General features: G+C 38.4%; 1 protein-coding gene across 4 annotated transcripts in view; it reads right to left on the reverse strand.

Annotated features, from left to right (window-relative positions):
* The window catches only part of HEATR3 (HEAT repeat containing 3), a 23,305-nt gene continuing 6,688 nt past the window's right edge, over nt 1-16,617 (reverse strand). For 3 of the 4 annotated variants that reach the window (XM_064386340.1, XM_064386338.1, XM_064386341.1), the window contains 9 exons: nt 15,808-16,091; nt 15,455-15,545; nt 12,338-12,495; nt 11,275-11,357; nt 10,881-11,017; nt 8,131-8,219; nt 7,182-7,325; nt 6,903-7,079; nt 4,925-6,032 (listed from right to left, as the gene is read on the reverse strand). In XM_064386340.1, coding sequence (XP_064242410.1) covers nt 5,913-6,032; nt 6,903-7,079; nt 7,182-7,325; nt 8,131-8,219; nt 10,881-11,017; nt 11,275-11,357; nt 12,338-12,495; nt 15,455-15,545; nt 15,808-16,091 — 1,283 coding nt within the window. In that variant the 3' untranslated portion in view covers nt 4,925-5,912. Of the gene's footprint in view, nt 4,044-4,924; nt 6,033-6,902; nt 7,080-7,181; nt 7,326-8,130; nt 8,220-10,880; nt 11,018-11,274; nt 11,358-12,337; nt 12,496-15,454; nt 15,546-15,807; nt 16,092-16,617 lie in introns of those variants that run through there. The other variant, XM_064386339.1, reaches the window with a different exon arrangement.

Raw genomic sequence — 16,617 nt, forward strand, 5'->3', positions numbered from 1 at the left:
TTCTTGTCAGACTCGGTTTTATTTTTAGTGTTTTCATACTACAGCCTTAAAACATCTTTAATATCAGCTACAAAGTTTCCAGCGTTTTACACAGAGGGCCTGGTGCTTCCCCCACTTGCAGAATTGCATGGCAGATGATTTCCCTTTAGGAAGCTGGAGGTGGAGGGTTTAGAATTAAAAAGTCGCATTCCAATTTCAAGCATTCTGTGAAGTGAACAGTTTGCAAAGAAGACTTAGCACCATTTCCTGGTGACAACCAAAGTCTGAAGTTCTGGCTTCTCTCCACCATCCCAGAGCAAAACATACTGTCCTCAGCACTCCTCTGTTATGTCACAGCATGTCTGATCTGTATTGCCCAAGAGAAAATGAACCACAGCAAGAGGGTGAAATCTGGGGTCGAGTTGACAAACTTAATTGCTTTGAAAACCTGCACCTAAAACTACTCGTGAAAGTCAAATGGAGAATTGGGAAATAACCACTATGAATAACTTTATTTTCCAAACCCCATATTCTTCAGTTATTCTGAAAATTATACGTGTAGCAGGAAAAGGTAACAAGAAGAGTCTAAACAATATTCCCTGCACATCAAAAATTCAAATAAAGTTTCAATTAACAAACTTTTTTAAAAATGCAATGAAGAAAACTTTAAGTCAAATAAATGATTTTACATTACCCTTAAAAAGGTAACAGCAACAGGAAAAATAAACGATTTGTTTTCCTTTTTTAATAAAACTAATTCTGAAAAAAAATCTGTGATTTAGTCTAAACTCACAGCACATAAATGTCAACAAGTTTTGTTACAGGACTGAGGTTTATTAATTTACAGGATTCCTCAGTGATAACCCTAGCCCCAAGCAAACACAGCCAAGATACAATAGAGGTGGTGTAGTAACACAAATGCTTTAGATCAGCAAGTATGCCATGGGGGCATAAAAAACAAAACCCACTCTTTAATATGGTCAAATTGGGGTTTTTTTGATCACTGCTTTGAATTTTAACACTTTTATTTACTGAAAAGGGAACTTCCCAGGGAAGGTTATCTGGAAACATCATGCATTTACTAGCTGAATCAGCCATTCTTCCATGAAGTTCTGGAAGTGCTTTTCACTCTCCATTTGAAGGGGCAGAGAGGAGGGAAGAGGCTAATGTAATATTCCTTAAAAGTTGAAAAAAATTCACGTCAGAGGAGAAATGGGATTTTTATCATAGCAGGAACACAAAACCAGGAGAAGCTTTACTGAAAGCCCAAGACATCTTTCAGCATGGTGCAGGGATTTATTTGAGCACCTCATAACGCCAGGGCTGCATCAGGACCCTCACTGTGCTGAGAACACACAGCAGCCACAACCCAACAGCAAACAGATTATTACCCTGGGATCTGACTTCAGCTCCCAAATAGTTTGATTAAAATCCATAATGTAACAGTAATGCCAGGAGCTCCTGGCACCCACATTCAAAAGAAAAAAGCAAGTTCCTATATCCTCATGTGTGCAAGCCTCAAATTAGGCTTTATGTGGTCACTGAGTTATGTCTGTATGTTTGACAAAACGCCTCTCACAGAGCAGAGAGAAGAAACTTACAGAAATTATACAGAAACAAAATGACATTTAAGTGAATTTACTTAAATGCCTTCAATTTTTTCCCAGAAGGTACAAATATTAACCGTTTTAAAATATCTGAAAATTAGACCAAAAAACCCCCCACCACTCAAATAAAAGCTTCTTCAAACAGAAAGGCTCACCATGTGTCAGCCCTGGTGGAAAAACTTCAAGCTCCTTCATTTGCTGTCTGAGACCTCAGATTTTGCCAATTATTCTAAAGTTATATATCTTAACAGCTTGTCCAGAACAAACAATATATAGATTGTTTGCTCAAGTCACTTGTGCCAGAAAGGAACAATTACATTATTTTCAATCACCACTACCATTGCCTGAAATGGAATTTGCAACAGTAAATGCAAGGCTAGATATTTCCATCCAATCCTCAGGAATGTTTTTATTGAAAATCCCTCACTAAGGAAACAAAACTTGAGTTTATGGGCATTTTTGGTTGGTTGTTTTATGTTAATATTCCACAAGATATTAATATAATTTATAATACTTACAATGCAAACTAATTTTAAATTTATTAGTTCTCCTACGCAGTTCTCATTTTGTAATTTTACTGTGCTCTCTTTTTTTTTTTCGTATTTGTCTCTCAAAATGCAAACATCAAACCAAGCCAAGTACTAATGGCTGAAGTTATTCCTATTCCTCTAGGAAGGCAATCTTCAAAAAAAAAAAATAAAAAGCCCACACTGTGCAAAAAAATTACCTTCAACACATACCATAACCCCCAAAAAGTTGAACTATTGACTTGACTGTGGTATACAGCCATCTTCTGCTTCTGAATGTCAAGGCATGATGTATAAACAACAAATACACATTTAAATCTTTCCACTTGTTTCTTTTCATAGAGAGCAAGAATTAAACCACACAAGTGATAATTCCTTATTTCCACGGCTGGGAATTCGACATTTTGCAGGCAGCAGAATCTGTCAGTGGTCCTGCTGCTCCTGAACAGGGCAGGGGACCCACAGCCTCCTTCACACTCTACTTGATGGCAGAGCAAGGTAAATTCAGCACCTATTTTGGTATTACAGCTCAGTCAGAGGCAGTTTGCTGTGCTCAGCATCGGGCAGGGACACAAGCAGAGCAGCAATCCATACTTTCCAAGGACTGTGGTTTTTAACTGAAGCACAGATGATGCCTTAGGGACCAGAATAAGCAACCCAATTCAGATACCTGTTCTGATAGCAGTCTTATCTGTGTGATTAGATTAACTGATGAAGATCACTTACATATATTTAGTATCTATTTCCTTATGCTACACACAGTTTACATCAGTCCAATTTCTGCCATCAGAAAGATCAAGATCCGTCTTCCCCTTTGCAGGCTGTAAAGGATCTTGTCTTTGTCTGAAGCTTACCCTAGACCTATGAAATAAACCAGTTCAAAGACCCCCAAAACAGTTAATTTTCACATTATCATCACTTCTGCTGCTGCCGCCTTGATTTTCCTTAGTAGTGTCAGTTAGAACAGCTTTTGTAGCCCCAATCTTGTACCTTAGCTCTTTTGTGCCAGTATATCTCACCTGGTTTTAGTCCCTGATTTTATCCTTCTTTAAATCACTCATAACTTGCTTTGTCTTCCATAGATGCATTAATATTGCATCTTTAAGTGATATGGTTTGTACTATGCACCAATCTCATTGTGAAAATATTTTTTCAAGACATCCAGCTGATCAGTGCATAGCAAAAAAATAATCTGTGCCTTCCTATTGCCAGAATAGTTTAAGATCTAAATGTCAGTCTGTTTTTTCACTTGAAGTTAAAAAAACAGGGTCTAACTGATTATATTAAGAAAACCATGTTTCTAGTGGATGCCCTATCTTCTGTATATTTATCTGCAACTGTCAGATTTGTATTTGTAGATTAAATGTTTCTTGTCATTATCAACCAAAACTAAAAATAACATACTTTGGTTTTCTAATGGTCCCCAGGAAAGATTCTGGCTGCTACACTTGTAAAATGCAAATTCCAACATTTGGGACAGTGCTCTTGACTGAATGACCAAAGGACAGCTTTGGACACAAGGACCAAAGTGTCCTGGTGCACAGTAAGCTGAAGCCAGCAGGGCACCCTCACAGTGACAACAGCTAACAAATAACAGGCTGTGCTGGCAGAAGCATGGCCAGCAGGACAAGAAAACCAATTACTTGCCTCTATTCAGCACCTAGGAGATCACATCTGGAGTAGTGTGTCCAGTTTTGGGCCCTCAGTACAAGACACAGTAGAGCAGGTCAAGCAGAAGGCCACTAAGATGGTTGGAGGGTGAGAGGGTGTACAAGGAACAGCTGGGAGAGCTGGCTTTATTTGGCTTGGAGAAGAGGGAAATACAATTGCTGTTTTCAGCTGCCAAGTGGGGGTTAGGAGATGGAGCCAGGCTCTTCTTGGTCGTGTGCAGTCAAAGGACAAGAGGCACATTTTGCAGCAGGGGAAAGTCCTATAAGGCACAAGGGAAAAAGGGGAAAAAATGTGTTTCCAGTGAGAGAGGTCAAGCTCTGGAAAAGGCTGTCCAGAGTTGTAGAATTTCCTTTCTGGGAGATGTTCAAGTCCTAGTACAACCTGTCTCCCAAGTCAGCCCTGCTTTGATCAGAGGACTAGACCAAGACACCTCCAGAGATCCCTTCCAATCTAGAACATCTGCAATTCAATGCAGCCCCCAGAAAATGAGAGAACTTTCCATGTGGAAGTCCTTTAAGTGCTCCAAACAAATACTAATACCTTTCATCAGGCTAACAGTACACTATCCTCAGTGTACAGCAAGTATAACTAACACCAGGATTAAAATCCACACACTGTAGGGTATTATGCCATAATCCACCTTTCCTCAGCTGTTACACTGCAGACCTCTTCACTGCCTGCCTTGCCAAACCCTGGATAACCTTTCAACTGCCCCATGCTCTTGATTCTGGTGTTCTCTAGTCCAGCCTCAATGGCCCTCGAGCCCTCCCAGTCCCACCCTCTCACTCCTTTGAGTGGCAGGCATCACATCACACACTTCTGACTCCTGTAAAGCAACAGCAGTAAGGGCACTTCCAGGCAGTACAGCCGCTTAAACTCATCTTTCCTTCCTCTTGCAACTGACAAAATACCTTGTCAGGGCTGCAGAAAGTCAGTCATTTGCAAGTTACCCGTCAGTTCTCAAGTCTACTTTTCCATCTTAGAGACTGAAATCTAACAAACCAAGCAAATTTGGTCTTTTTAAGTTGCATGCTTTTAACATGGGAAAAATTTTGCCAAAAACTGGATGTCTGAGCTAAGGCAGCACATTGAGAGAGGAGAAAAAAATCTCCCATTTCAAAAACCAGCAAAACAAAATGCTTTTGTGTTTAGTTGTGGGGTTTTTTCTTGAAAAATGTGTATGAGAGGATCTCATTCACAGAAACAAAACCAAAGCTTTTGATATATGGAAAACATCATACAATTTGCATAAAGCAATGATATTTTTTAAAAATATGTTCTGTATTTTACAGCTTAAAAATCTCCATCACAAATATTTGCAAAAAAGTAAAAATAAATTTACTTCGGGTAATACCTCAGTATAAAAAATACTTTGTGTTATGTTTACTACTTCCCAGAATTCAAACTTGTGATGATGTAGAATTACAAGGAAGACTGTAAAATAGGAGACTTCATTTTCAGAAATACCTATCAAAATAAAGACAGGGTGCTGTGTCTAAGTGTAGGATCTGCTTACACTGATTTTCACAGCAAAAAGCCATCATACTGAATTTATCATAAATGAATCTGAAAATTTTCTCCTCATGAACCTCATGAAATAACAGATCCAAGTGTTGACTGGAATCTACACATCTGTCACACACTTCTTTTGGGAAGTCTGCCATAAGTGCCTGTGCAATTCTAGGAACAGGTAAGAGCAAACAGCAAATATGACCATTCTCCCACTACTCCATTCCCTGAAACAGACCTTGAGCTTTCACTTTTTTTTTTTTTTCAATCTGTCACATGACCAAGAATATTTTCAGAATTACTTTTTCACACAAGTGTAGTTTTCTGCCAGGGTACATGAAGACATCCAGGCAATGACAGTGGTGCTATGTAGAGACCTCAGGACCTGAAGAGCACCTTCTTACCACTCCAGCAATCTCAGGGTATGCTACAGGGTTTTTTATGCTGGTATGTCCTTCATATTGCAGCAACCCAAAAGTATAAAAATCCTGAACGTTATAAAATGTAGCATTAACATCAAAGCAAAACTGCTCTGCTCAGTGAAGGTTGGAAGTTGAAAAGAGTTATATTTTTTTAAAACATTACTCAGTAAGAAAAACCTTAAAAGTTCCTCGATGTTTCAAGTTGGGGTTTTCCCTAGTGTCTCCTGATATGCAATGAATCTTCTCAAATTCATCTTCACATTGTCAAGAACACACAGTTGATCTGTACTATATTGTCCTTTGCCTTCTTTTCGCATCTGTAAAACCAAAAGAACACATGGTTTACTCCTGGAGAAGTTTCTCCTACCAGATCACCTCAAGTTTACTGTAATTCTGCACGGTGGTGTTCTATGAGAACTCCAAGGGGTTCCCATGTGCACATGTGAGCTCAGCAATTATTTCTGCAAGTCAATTTACTATAATGCACTGCTGTCTAAAACTAGCCTAATGGCACATTATTTCATCCCAAAATCTGAGACATACACTTCTTTTCTTTTAGATGGCTTTTTAGATGGAAAACCTTGCACATTTAACCTAACAACTGAAGCAGCATCAGGTGTGTACTTCGTGTGGACAGTGCTTGGCTTTTGGGCTACAGAAGTCACTCCTCAGGCTGCATCTGACCAAAGAAACACCATGTGCAAGATCATTCTCTGTTTAAGTCTAGGATGTACCTAAAATTACAATTTAAAATGCCAGCCTTGTTATTCTTGGAAATACAGGATACATTAACTGTTTTAATTAACCAAGAATGGAACAAAAACATCCAACTGCTACTGCAAGTTAAAAACCAAAGATATCAATGTAACTTCTGAAAGGACTTTTCTTCCACCTCCAGAGACATCTGCAGGATTTTTTGTACAACTGTTTCAGAACAATACAGTGATTTGGACATCAGTAATACTGATGGTGTAATGCAGATGTTGCAATTCAGGTGCTGCACTGTTACCTTGACATATCCATGAATTTTAAGGTACTTGCTTTCCTCTAAAGTGGAGTATCATAAAATCAAATGCTTTTTTTCTGTCACCTTATAAATTAAGTATACCTTCTAGGAGCCCAAACCTCAACCTTTAACCCACTTTGTGTGCTGAGACCCTGAGCAGCAGGCTGCCCTTGATGCCTACCCTCATTCTGAACACTGGCTGAAATTCCTTCAGTGTTGGAAGCAACCTGATCTGTAACGCTGCCCTTTCTGCTTCTTCACCATCTGCAAATACATCAAAAAGTGCATCCAAGGCTTCCCCTGCTACCACAAGAGAAGATTCCTTCATAGCAACCTCAAGAAGAAATTTTCCAATCATCTGTAATAAGAAAGAAGAATTTATTTTTCCAGCAACGTTAAAGAAAATTGAAAGAAACATCAAAATTCTTTTAAGCTTGCAATGCAAAGTTTGCTTTTTCACCTTCAGTGTTTCAGCTGTATCTTGTTCTTTTGCCAGGACACTGCCAGAAATTCCAAGGATGCTCACCACATTCACTCTAACACTGGCATTGCTGCTTTGAATACCAGCCTCACATAAAGCCAATAGCTGCTCAGGAGTCATACACTGGTCAGCAAGGGGAAAGGAGGGAGAGAAGGGAGACACACATGGTTACATTTTCATGGAAATTTTGAAATATGACATTTAGACACTGTACTTTTACAGAACACAGGCAAATTCTTCACAGAGTCCTAGATTATGAAAATGCAAGTAATAAGAAATTTCAATTCCCTTTTAGCTTGGTTCTTCCAGAACATATCCAAGGCTGACATGAAGTTGAAGGAAAAGTTCTGAGATTTTCACAAATTTATCTAGCTCAACAGCTGCTTCCAACTCATTACAACTTAGAGTATAAAAGCTCAGTTTTCAGTTTAAGGCCAGAAAGGATTAGCAGACTATCTAGTCTTGTGTCTTCTATACCCAAATCATTGTGTTTCATTCCTGTAGTCACCTCACTAATTCATATCCAACCAAGATTCAAAGACCACCAGCTAGGTGACATCAGGAATTAAAGAAGCCAGATTTCTAGGTGCTAATTTTCTATATATTTTTCATTACAACTATCTTCTAAAGATATCTGTGGCTTATTGCTATTCAGGTTTTGAAATACCTTTTATCTGTTTACACGTTGAGGAGGAGATACATAAAAAAATATTCCTGTAAGGTCCATGAAAAATACAGTTAATGCTATTAATCTGTTCTTCCAGTGTTCACAGCTGCTGAAATTTTGAACTAAATTTATACTGTTCTTCCAGTGTTCACAACTGCTGAAATTTTGAACTAAATTTATATTGTTTTGTTCCAAAAACTTTCCAGCCCAATCTCACAGGAATTTGAACCTACCAGGGCATTTGAGTTTGAAAGCTTTTACCTGGGAGATGTTCTTTGATGCCATTGTTTGTAGAAGAGCCCTCAAAGCACTGGTTACAGCTTCCAGGAATTCTGTGTCTGTAGGGAGTTCTGTCAAAGAATAGAACCCAGAGCCAAAAGTTAAACAGAAATATGAGGGACACAGGAAGCAAAGAAATACAAATTCCTTAATCTCTTAATTGTTCCTCCAGGTACTACCACAACAGGAAAAGCTAGATTTTCAGAGACTGGTCTCTGTAGGTTGTAACCATACTGATTTTTTTGAATTCAGCATTGACTGCATCTGGAAGTTAGGACACAGCTGGGCCTCCTTTCCAGCACATCCCTGGTTGAGACCGAAGGGACAGTGCCAGCCACTGTCACCAGAACAGCAGCTGAGAACTGGTATCACATGGAGGCCATAACACAGGAACTGAGAAAACTGCAGAAGCTGACTGCATCCTTCACCTCCTTTCTTCTGCCTCCTTAAGCAAGCTTTTCAGACACCCAGAGCACTGGACTCTTTCCAATTCATATAAAGAGCATGTTTTCCGGTGGTTTAATAACATTCCAGGAATGTATGACTCAAACACTGCATTATTCTTGTTTAACTACAAACTCATCAGTAGCAGCCATCACCTTCAATCTGTGTTCTGCATTTCTTGAGGCTTTTCATTTTCCTCTAATGGGTCTATTTTCTGCACCACTCCAGATGCAGAACTTCTTGATTTATGTGCATCTCCTCCCTTCTCATGTAAACAATCAGATCTTTATGCCTCTCTTTAACTCTGTAAACCACAGAATTCCTTCTAACCACATGTTGGTATGTAATCAGCTCTATCTGGCAGTTTTCATTACACAGCATTTAAACATGGAAAAACGGGCTTGTGCCAATTAATTAATTTCAGCATCCTTAGCTGTCTTCAGACAGCAACTTCTCCAGCTTCATCTGAGAGCTTTATATTACAAAGCATAAAATGTAGACCCAAAATATTGGAAGTTCTCTCTTCAAGCATAAGACATATTTTATGTGAACTTCCTTGGATATGTTTTCATAGATATTTTCATTTCTGCATTTTAGTTTTCCACACACTGCACTCAGTAATAATGCTCCCATAGACTAATCACATGTCTTTAAAGACATTGAGAAAAAAGTGTGTTTTGCAGGCAGATGCATTTTCAAGCACTAATGCAGTGTCATTTTATACACCACAGCAGAGCACTACATAAGCTCCATCTATGGCTACAAATGGAGACACTTGAAGGAAGGGAAGGAAACTAAACTTCTCGAGCTTCTAAAAGATGAGAAATGACAAAGCCACACACACATATGCCAGACTTAACAGAACTGTCTTAGGGAAAATGTTTTCTGACAGTTTGGAGAATTGGCAGCTTTTCCAGACTCTAAGAATCTCTCTTATTTTTTTAATACCCATCACCACTGACCTTAAAAATAGATTATCAGAATAGTCTGAAGGATACAGCCTGTCACACATCCTCAGTTTGGAAACAGGTGGGCTTTTCTTAAACTTTTTTTTTCCAATCTCAGTTCAGCTTCTCTCATGTCAGTAAAAGAGAGGTCATAGCATAAATGATCCAAAGGGATTATGGAAATGATGCTGCTCTCATGTATAGGGATCCCAGAAAGCAGCTGGGAATGCTACCTGCTGTAGCCATGATCCAGTAACACTGTGCTAGCAGATGTATGGGGAAACCTTCACAGTGTGTCTATGAAATAATGCACCCTGGAGGAACTACAGTGAAAACATTCTAGTGCTTATCACAGGATCTGTGAGGCTGGGAAAGACCTCTGAGATCAGTCCAACCTGTGACTGATCACTGCCATGTCAGCCAGACCCTGGCACTGAGTGCCACGTCCAGTCTGTCCTTAAACATCTCCAGGGATGGTGACTCCACAGCCTCCCTGGCAGCCCACTCCACTGTCTAAATACAGATCTAATATATACATATATATATACACATACACACACATATATACATATATACAAATATATATACATACCTATACATACACACATACACATATTTTTTTTTTCTAAAATAGTATTTTTAGAAGAATTACATTTATTACCTTCTCTGTTGAAATTGAACCACAACCAGAACAGGAAGCTGAGTAGCTTTAACACTTAGTTGTAACAACTTTGCATACTTTCTCACTACAAATATAATTCCAATAAAGATAAGCCATCATAAGCATAAAACACGTCCTGAGGACAAGGTGGCTGCTCTCTTTTCAAATGTAATAAGCATGAACATTACATGGAGATTTTTGCACCAATTTTTGCCATAATGTGGTAAGACTACTAGGAAAAATGATGTGAAACACTGTGCTAGACGTGTTTTGTTTTCACATCTCCTTAGGCTAGTTAGGTCATTTAAAAAGAAAATGTCCCATCTTCTTCATCTTGTCTGATTGCTGAAAAACTGTTATTACCACAAATACAATCAAGCAAACAGTTCTGGTCTCCCAACAAAGCAGTATTAATCCACTCAGGGGCTTTCTGTGTAGGCCCAAACATGAAGCAGATTCTTGCACTATGAGCAGACTTGCTGGAGGTGCAGTTTGGATAAACATATCTTAACAGGATACACTGTCAGGTCAGTACACTGCCAACATTCAGTATCCTTATCTTGAAGGACCAGAGGGATAAAGTTAGTAATAAACAGCATTGGAACATAACATCCATGGCTACCTCATATCTAGATGATCAGCAAAGGGGGCCAGCAAGTCCCCTTTACTAAACATCTTACCTGTTTTAGAAAAGATCAGCTGTGAGAGATGCTGTGCAAGGGACTGAAGTGCTGAAGCTCCCCCAAGACAATCCACATCTGACACCAACAAAATGCTCTGAAGACACGTTAAAGCTCTACACTGCACTGCATTCAGTCTGAAACAAACAAAAAACACACTGAGCAGGTATTTTTGAACACACCTGTTGAAATATAAAGAAGAACCTTGAATTGAATAAGGCTGTGATCCAGTATGCAGTTCACAAAAACATTTGTCTCTCTTTATTGAAACTCATATATCAGATCTGCCAGTTTCCAGACCTTAAGAGCAGCTCAAAGATCAAAAATCCTTCTAAGAGGTCTAAAACAAATAAATATACAGGAAAAATAGCAAGAGAGACAATGAAATGCCTACTTTTTAATTAATGGCTTCCAAGACGGATTGTGCGTACAGATGTCTAGAGCAACACTGTTCGGAAAAGCAGTTTTTTCCAGAATCTGTGGAGGGGAAAAAGAAAGGTTTATCAATAAATCCCTTTTTCCTTTTTTTTCCTTTTTTTGTTATAGTGTGTTCAGAGGGAAGAGTGACGTTATCTTAACGTCAAACAGATAGTTCAAATGACATATTTCAAGGTTTTCCAGATAGCAAATATCTTGCCTGCTAAAAATGCCAGAATTTTCCTCTATCACTTAAATGATGTAATTATACACTGGGTTTAGCATGAAGTATTTTGTGTTCAACTGTACTAACAACAGGTGATTTTCTAGGTCTCTGCTATTCTTTCTTAGATCTTTCTTCTTATAGATTGTGCTACAGGATTTTCAGATAGCTGCAAGTCTGGAAGGCCTTGCCATGAAACTCTGGCTATTAAGTACAAAAAGCCTTCCAAGTTTTCACCTCACACCTTGATGTCTTAGCTCAGAATTCTACAATGCTGCTGAGCTAACACAGTATCTGATTCAAATAATAAACTTCACCGTTACAACTCCAAATAAAAATGAACAAAACAACCCAGAAACAAAAACATCTGATTTCCTGTCAGTGCCAAAACTGTATTTCAGACATTTTGTATAAAACAGGGGGAGAGGAAACTTGCACTTTTTCAGTGCTGACTGTTGCTATTCATTAATGTTACTTCCACCTCATTTAGCTAATACAGAAATCTGGCTGTCACGCTTCAGCCAAGTTTCCTTTCTTTCTGTGGGTAATCTTTTTCATGTCCAAGTCGAGGAATAACAACCTTTGTAAAATATTTTAAAAAGACCTACCAGATTTTTTATTTCTATTCTCATTTACATGACCAAATTATTTATTTGCAATGATGCACCACCTCTAGGCAAAAAAAGTGAGGCCAAGCTTAAAATAATACTCCCTTCCTCCAGGTGGATTGGAATAATTTGTTTGCCTAACCTGGGATACAAAGCAGGAACAAGGAAAAGGCTGTAACATATATTGGAAATAATACAGAAGACAACACCTTCTTTGGAATGAGGTTGTTGAGAAATGCTGAGTTAACTTCATCAGAGAGGCACAGGGGTGACAGCAGCAGCCCACTCCCCTCGTTGTACGAGTTTTCCATGAACAAGTCACTCTCATCACTGCTGGAGAGCTCTTCCCACTCATCTTCAGAGGGATCTGAGAACACAAGACAGATTTGTAAATGTAACAGCCCTCATGCAACAGCTATCCTACTTCTCAGCTGAAACTGGCTTCTCCAAACATCTTGGTTTACAAATCTTGAAGTTCTTGGGCTCTAACAAACTCCTCACAAACCAAATGCCATTAAGCAACAGTTCTAAATATTTTATTAAAAATATTTTATACTCACTGAGGCACAAATATTCTTATGAGAGGTTCTTCATACATGGGCATATTAATCTCTGATATTAACCATGTGTTGTTTTAAAAGATCAAAAAAAGGTATAGAAGAAATGTTTCATGAAGATTTACAAATATTTTCACTTGGATTGTACCACTTAATTTTCTGAGGTTGATTCAAGCATGCAAATACACAAGTTTAACTTAACTTGTTTACTAATTGCAGTCAGTTTAAGGCAATTGTTTCCTGTGGCAATACTGAAGGCACAGACAGATGTCCTCTGTCTGGGCAGTAACTGGGCTGGATGAAGATGTTATTGTCTCCACAGCAAGGACAGTTAAAACAAAATGATGACAGCAAAAAAAGCCAAATAATCTCTGACAGTCATTTCAAGCAACACATTTCACATAAATTAAACTAGGTTTATAATCTTAAACCTGAACTAGGTCATACTTACAGACTTTTTCTACTAGCAGATCTTTAAGGGAGATATGGTGAGAGAAGTCCAAGTTCTATTACCAACAGGCTACTGTGTGAATAATCTGTCCACAGCTGAAGGGGGACTTTGGCTGACAAGCACAAACTAAAATCACCCTCATTTATATTTGAACTCTTATATCTACATCCACAGAGTTCACATTCATTTAGCTGAAGTTTCTTTAAATCTGGTTACATTTTAACTAATGTTTACCCAAGTCCTAAGTCTACAGGTTGGACTGATCCTCCTTTCCAACAGATGAAAGCTCTGTGTACATAGGTCAGGGTATTTAACTACTGTGACCAAAAAAAAAAAATCGTATGCACCCCCAAGTAATTTTATTTGACAACACAGATTCTCATGAGATTTATGTCCTGTAGTAACTACAGGAACAGCCATGCACTTCTGTGGCAAAAGGTAAATTCACTAAAAATACAGCAACAAATATCCAAATGAATGCATTTCACTTTTACTGTCTAAGAATGTATTTGAAGACAATGTTTATGGTTAATTAGGTGTAAAGGTTTGTAAATATGTCAAGCAACTTGACCACACAGGCATCTTATGGTAATATCCAGTTAATTCTACAGCCATAACCTGCTGGTGTTAATAGCCTTTGCATGAGAAAATGGCTGTCTTTCATGCTTTACCAAGCCATGGCAGCAAGAAACAAGAAAACAAAGCAAGACATTCTGCTTTCAGTCTCTTGTCTCTTCTAAAAAATTCCTTTTGCATCTTTAGAAAACAGAGAAAGCAAGAAACATCCCTTGAAAACTAATTGATAGCAACACAAGCTGACAATGCAATTCAGCAATAACAAAGACAGCAGTTCTCATAAGTTGGCAGCGAGTGACCAGGGCAGAGCAGGAACTGGGACCTAGAACACTGGCCCATAACTATGATCAGGTTTCTTCCAATGTTCTGGGAAACAGAGGCATTTCCAGCAGCAATCCCATCTTCCCTAGCACTGGTGACCCAAGAACTACAGACTGGAGAGCAGTGCTGGAGTCTCCTGCTTCTTGCCCAGGTGCCCATCAAAGGGGAGCACTCTGCTCCTTCCAAGCACTGGCCAGTGCTCACTACAACACATCCCTCGCCAGCCTGGTTATTGCTCTCAGCTCTGTTGCAAGCTGAGTGTTTTTATGAACTCGGCATAATGGCTAAAGCTATTTTAGTCCTCAAATAATTTGAAAATTAAATGAACAGCTGCCTCTGGATTCCTCCTAATTTCTAGAGACTGTCTGCCCACGAATGGGTAAAGTATTGTAGCAAAATACAACACAATCAATCTTACATTACACTGAGTGAATGGCAGAACATGCAGCTTATCCACAAGAGATTTTCCAATTAAAGGGAAAGTTTATGAATTACAGCTCATTAGATGAGAAATGCAGTTATGAAAGGAGCTTCATACACTAGGTGCAGAATTTCCTTGTGCTGTAAGACAAAAAAAAAGTTATCATTTGGAATGACTGGGTATTTCTGTGGATTTTATAAGTACCTGAACACTTTACTCAGTTACTTTCTACAAAATTACTCCTACATCAGGCTAAAGCTACAATAGCAGTCAAAGTTTTCAGGTTTTGGAGGATTTAGGGGATTAGTTTTGTTTGTTTGCTGGCTTTATGAAATAGAATTTGATAATCTCTCATTTGTTTTTCTGAAGATTAGAAGAAAAACTATCAACACAGAGCTTCAGAGTTCATAAAAGACACAGAATATCTATATCCTACTCTCCTCCAAATAACTGCCTCTCTTTCTCCTCCTCAAGGCTCATAAAGGCAGAACTCTGGAAGCCAAGATCTACATTGTTGCCACAGTTTCATGCAAAAGCCCTCCCTATTCCTAATTTTGCAACACTTGTAGTATCAAAACTAAACCAAAGCTAAAAGATCATCTGCTTTACAAAATTTGATGCCCCCATCCTGCAATCAGATTCATACACATCAGAAGAAGTCAGACCTCACTCTAACTGAACAAAGATTTTGCTGCAACACTTTCAGAAATATCTCTCTGGCATGAGAGCTTTTTGTTTGTTCTTAAATGTTGGCACGCAAATGCGGTATCACGCAAAAAAAAAATAAAATTAAGCAACATAAGTCACTTAAACGAAGGAAAAATAATTAAATTAGTAATAGAAATGACAACCTATTTTGCTGCCAGATGAGGATATCAGGGACAATATGCCCAGGGGCGTTTGCCCTTAGAAACCCAGATGAGCAAAGAGCAAATTAAAGGTGACCTATTCAGAAACAAAACACACCACAACACTTGCAATGAACGAGACTCCTACAAACCTTCACTGCAGCACATGTTAACAATGATTTCCAGAGCAGTCTGCTGGGCCGTCAGTAAAGCTGTCACTTCTTTCAGTTCCCACTTATCAGACTAAAAAATTAAAAACATGAACCAAATTTGAATTTGGAAAACAACATTTAAGTGCCATTTAAAGTATCCAAGCTGTCAGTTAAAAATACAGTCCCAGCCATTTCCTCTTCTCAGTCTACACCCAAACTCAAAAAAAAAACCCCAAACACAAACCCAAGCAGTGTTATCTACCATCTTTTTGTTGGATGTTCCAGAGCAAATTTCATTCTCAAGGAATGCCACTTGCACTAAAGCTGTCCAAAAGCCAGTCAGCCACACTTACTGGAAGTAAATCTGAAACGTCATTTTCTCTTCTGAGTTTTCCTTTTGGTATTTCTTCCATGTTATCATCTTCACTCAAAACACAGTTTTCTGTAGTATCACTCATGTTTTCTTCAGTTTCTGCTTCCACTGCAAGTTTTAACCTGTTTTTCTCAGCTTCATTCATACGAATAATTGTTTCACCAGCATCTATTGCCAAGGATTCTGAAAATATCTTCAGGATTGCATTAACTGTGCTTCCCAGGCTGCCTGGTGGAATGGTATCCTTTATATTCCAGATAGTGCCTAAATATGAGGTAACCAAATTATACAAATTATTTAAGTGCTCAATTCCCAGCTCTGTAATAGCCATTTTGTAAGGACACAGCCTCCACTACTTAAAATACTCAGTGCTTATATTCACTATAAAATGTTCAAGTCTTTTCTCTACAGATTTTTTTTTTTGCATAACATTTTGTAATTAATCTGTAACAATTGCTATGCCCACATCTTAAGCTCAAGTAAATTTCAGCATGTAAATATTTACAGAATATTTATGTGGAGTGACCTTGGTGTCACTGTACACCTGAGATAAATCCACATGTGAGAATCATTTTCTAAGGAGTCTCAAAAGTAATTTATTACACTCCAGTATCAAAAATCATCGTGGTTAAACATTTGAGGTAACAAGAAGAAATCAAGGTAGAGAATCCGAGGTAAAAAAAAACTTATCACTTATTGACTCATTTAACTGTTAAAAACTAAATGAGCAGTTAAAGTTGGCTATCACACTGAGCAGGGGCTGAATTCAGAATCAAGCATTTAAGCCAGC

The sequence above is a fragment of the Passer domesticus genome, chromosome 12 (assembly GCF_036417665.1).
Source record: "Passer domesticus isolate bPasDom1 chromosome 12, bPasDom1.hap1, whole genome shotgun sequence".
NCBI lineage: Eukaryota > Metazoa > Chordata > Aves > Passeriformes > Passeridae > Passer > Passer domesticus.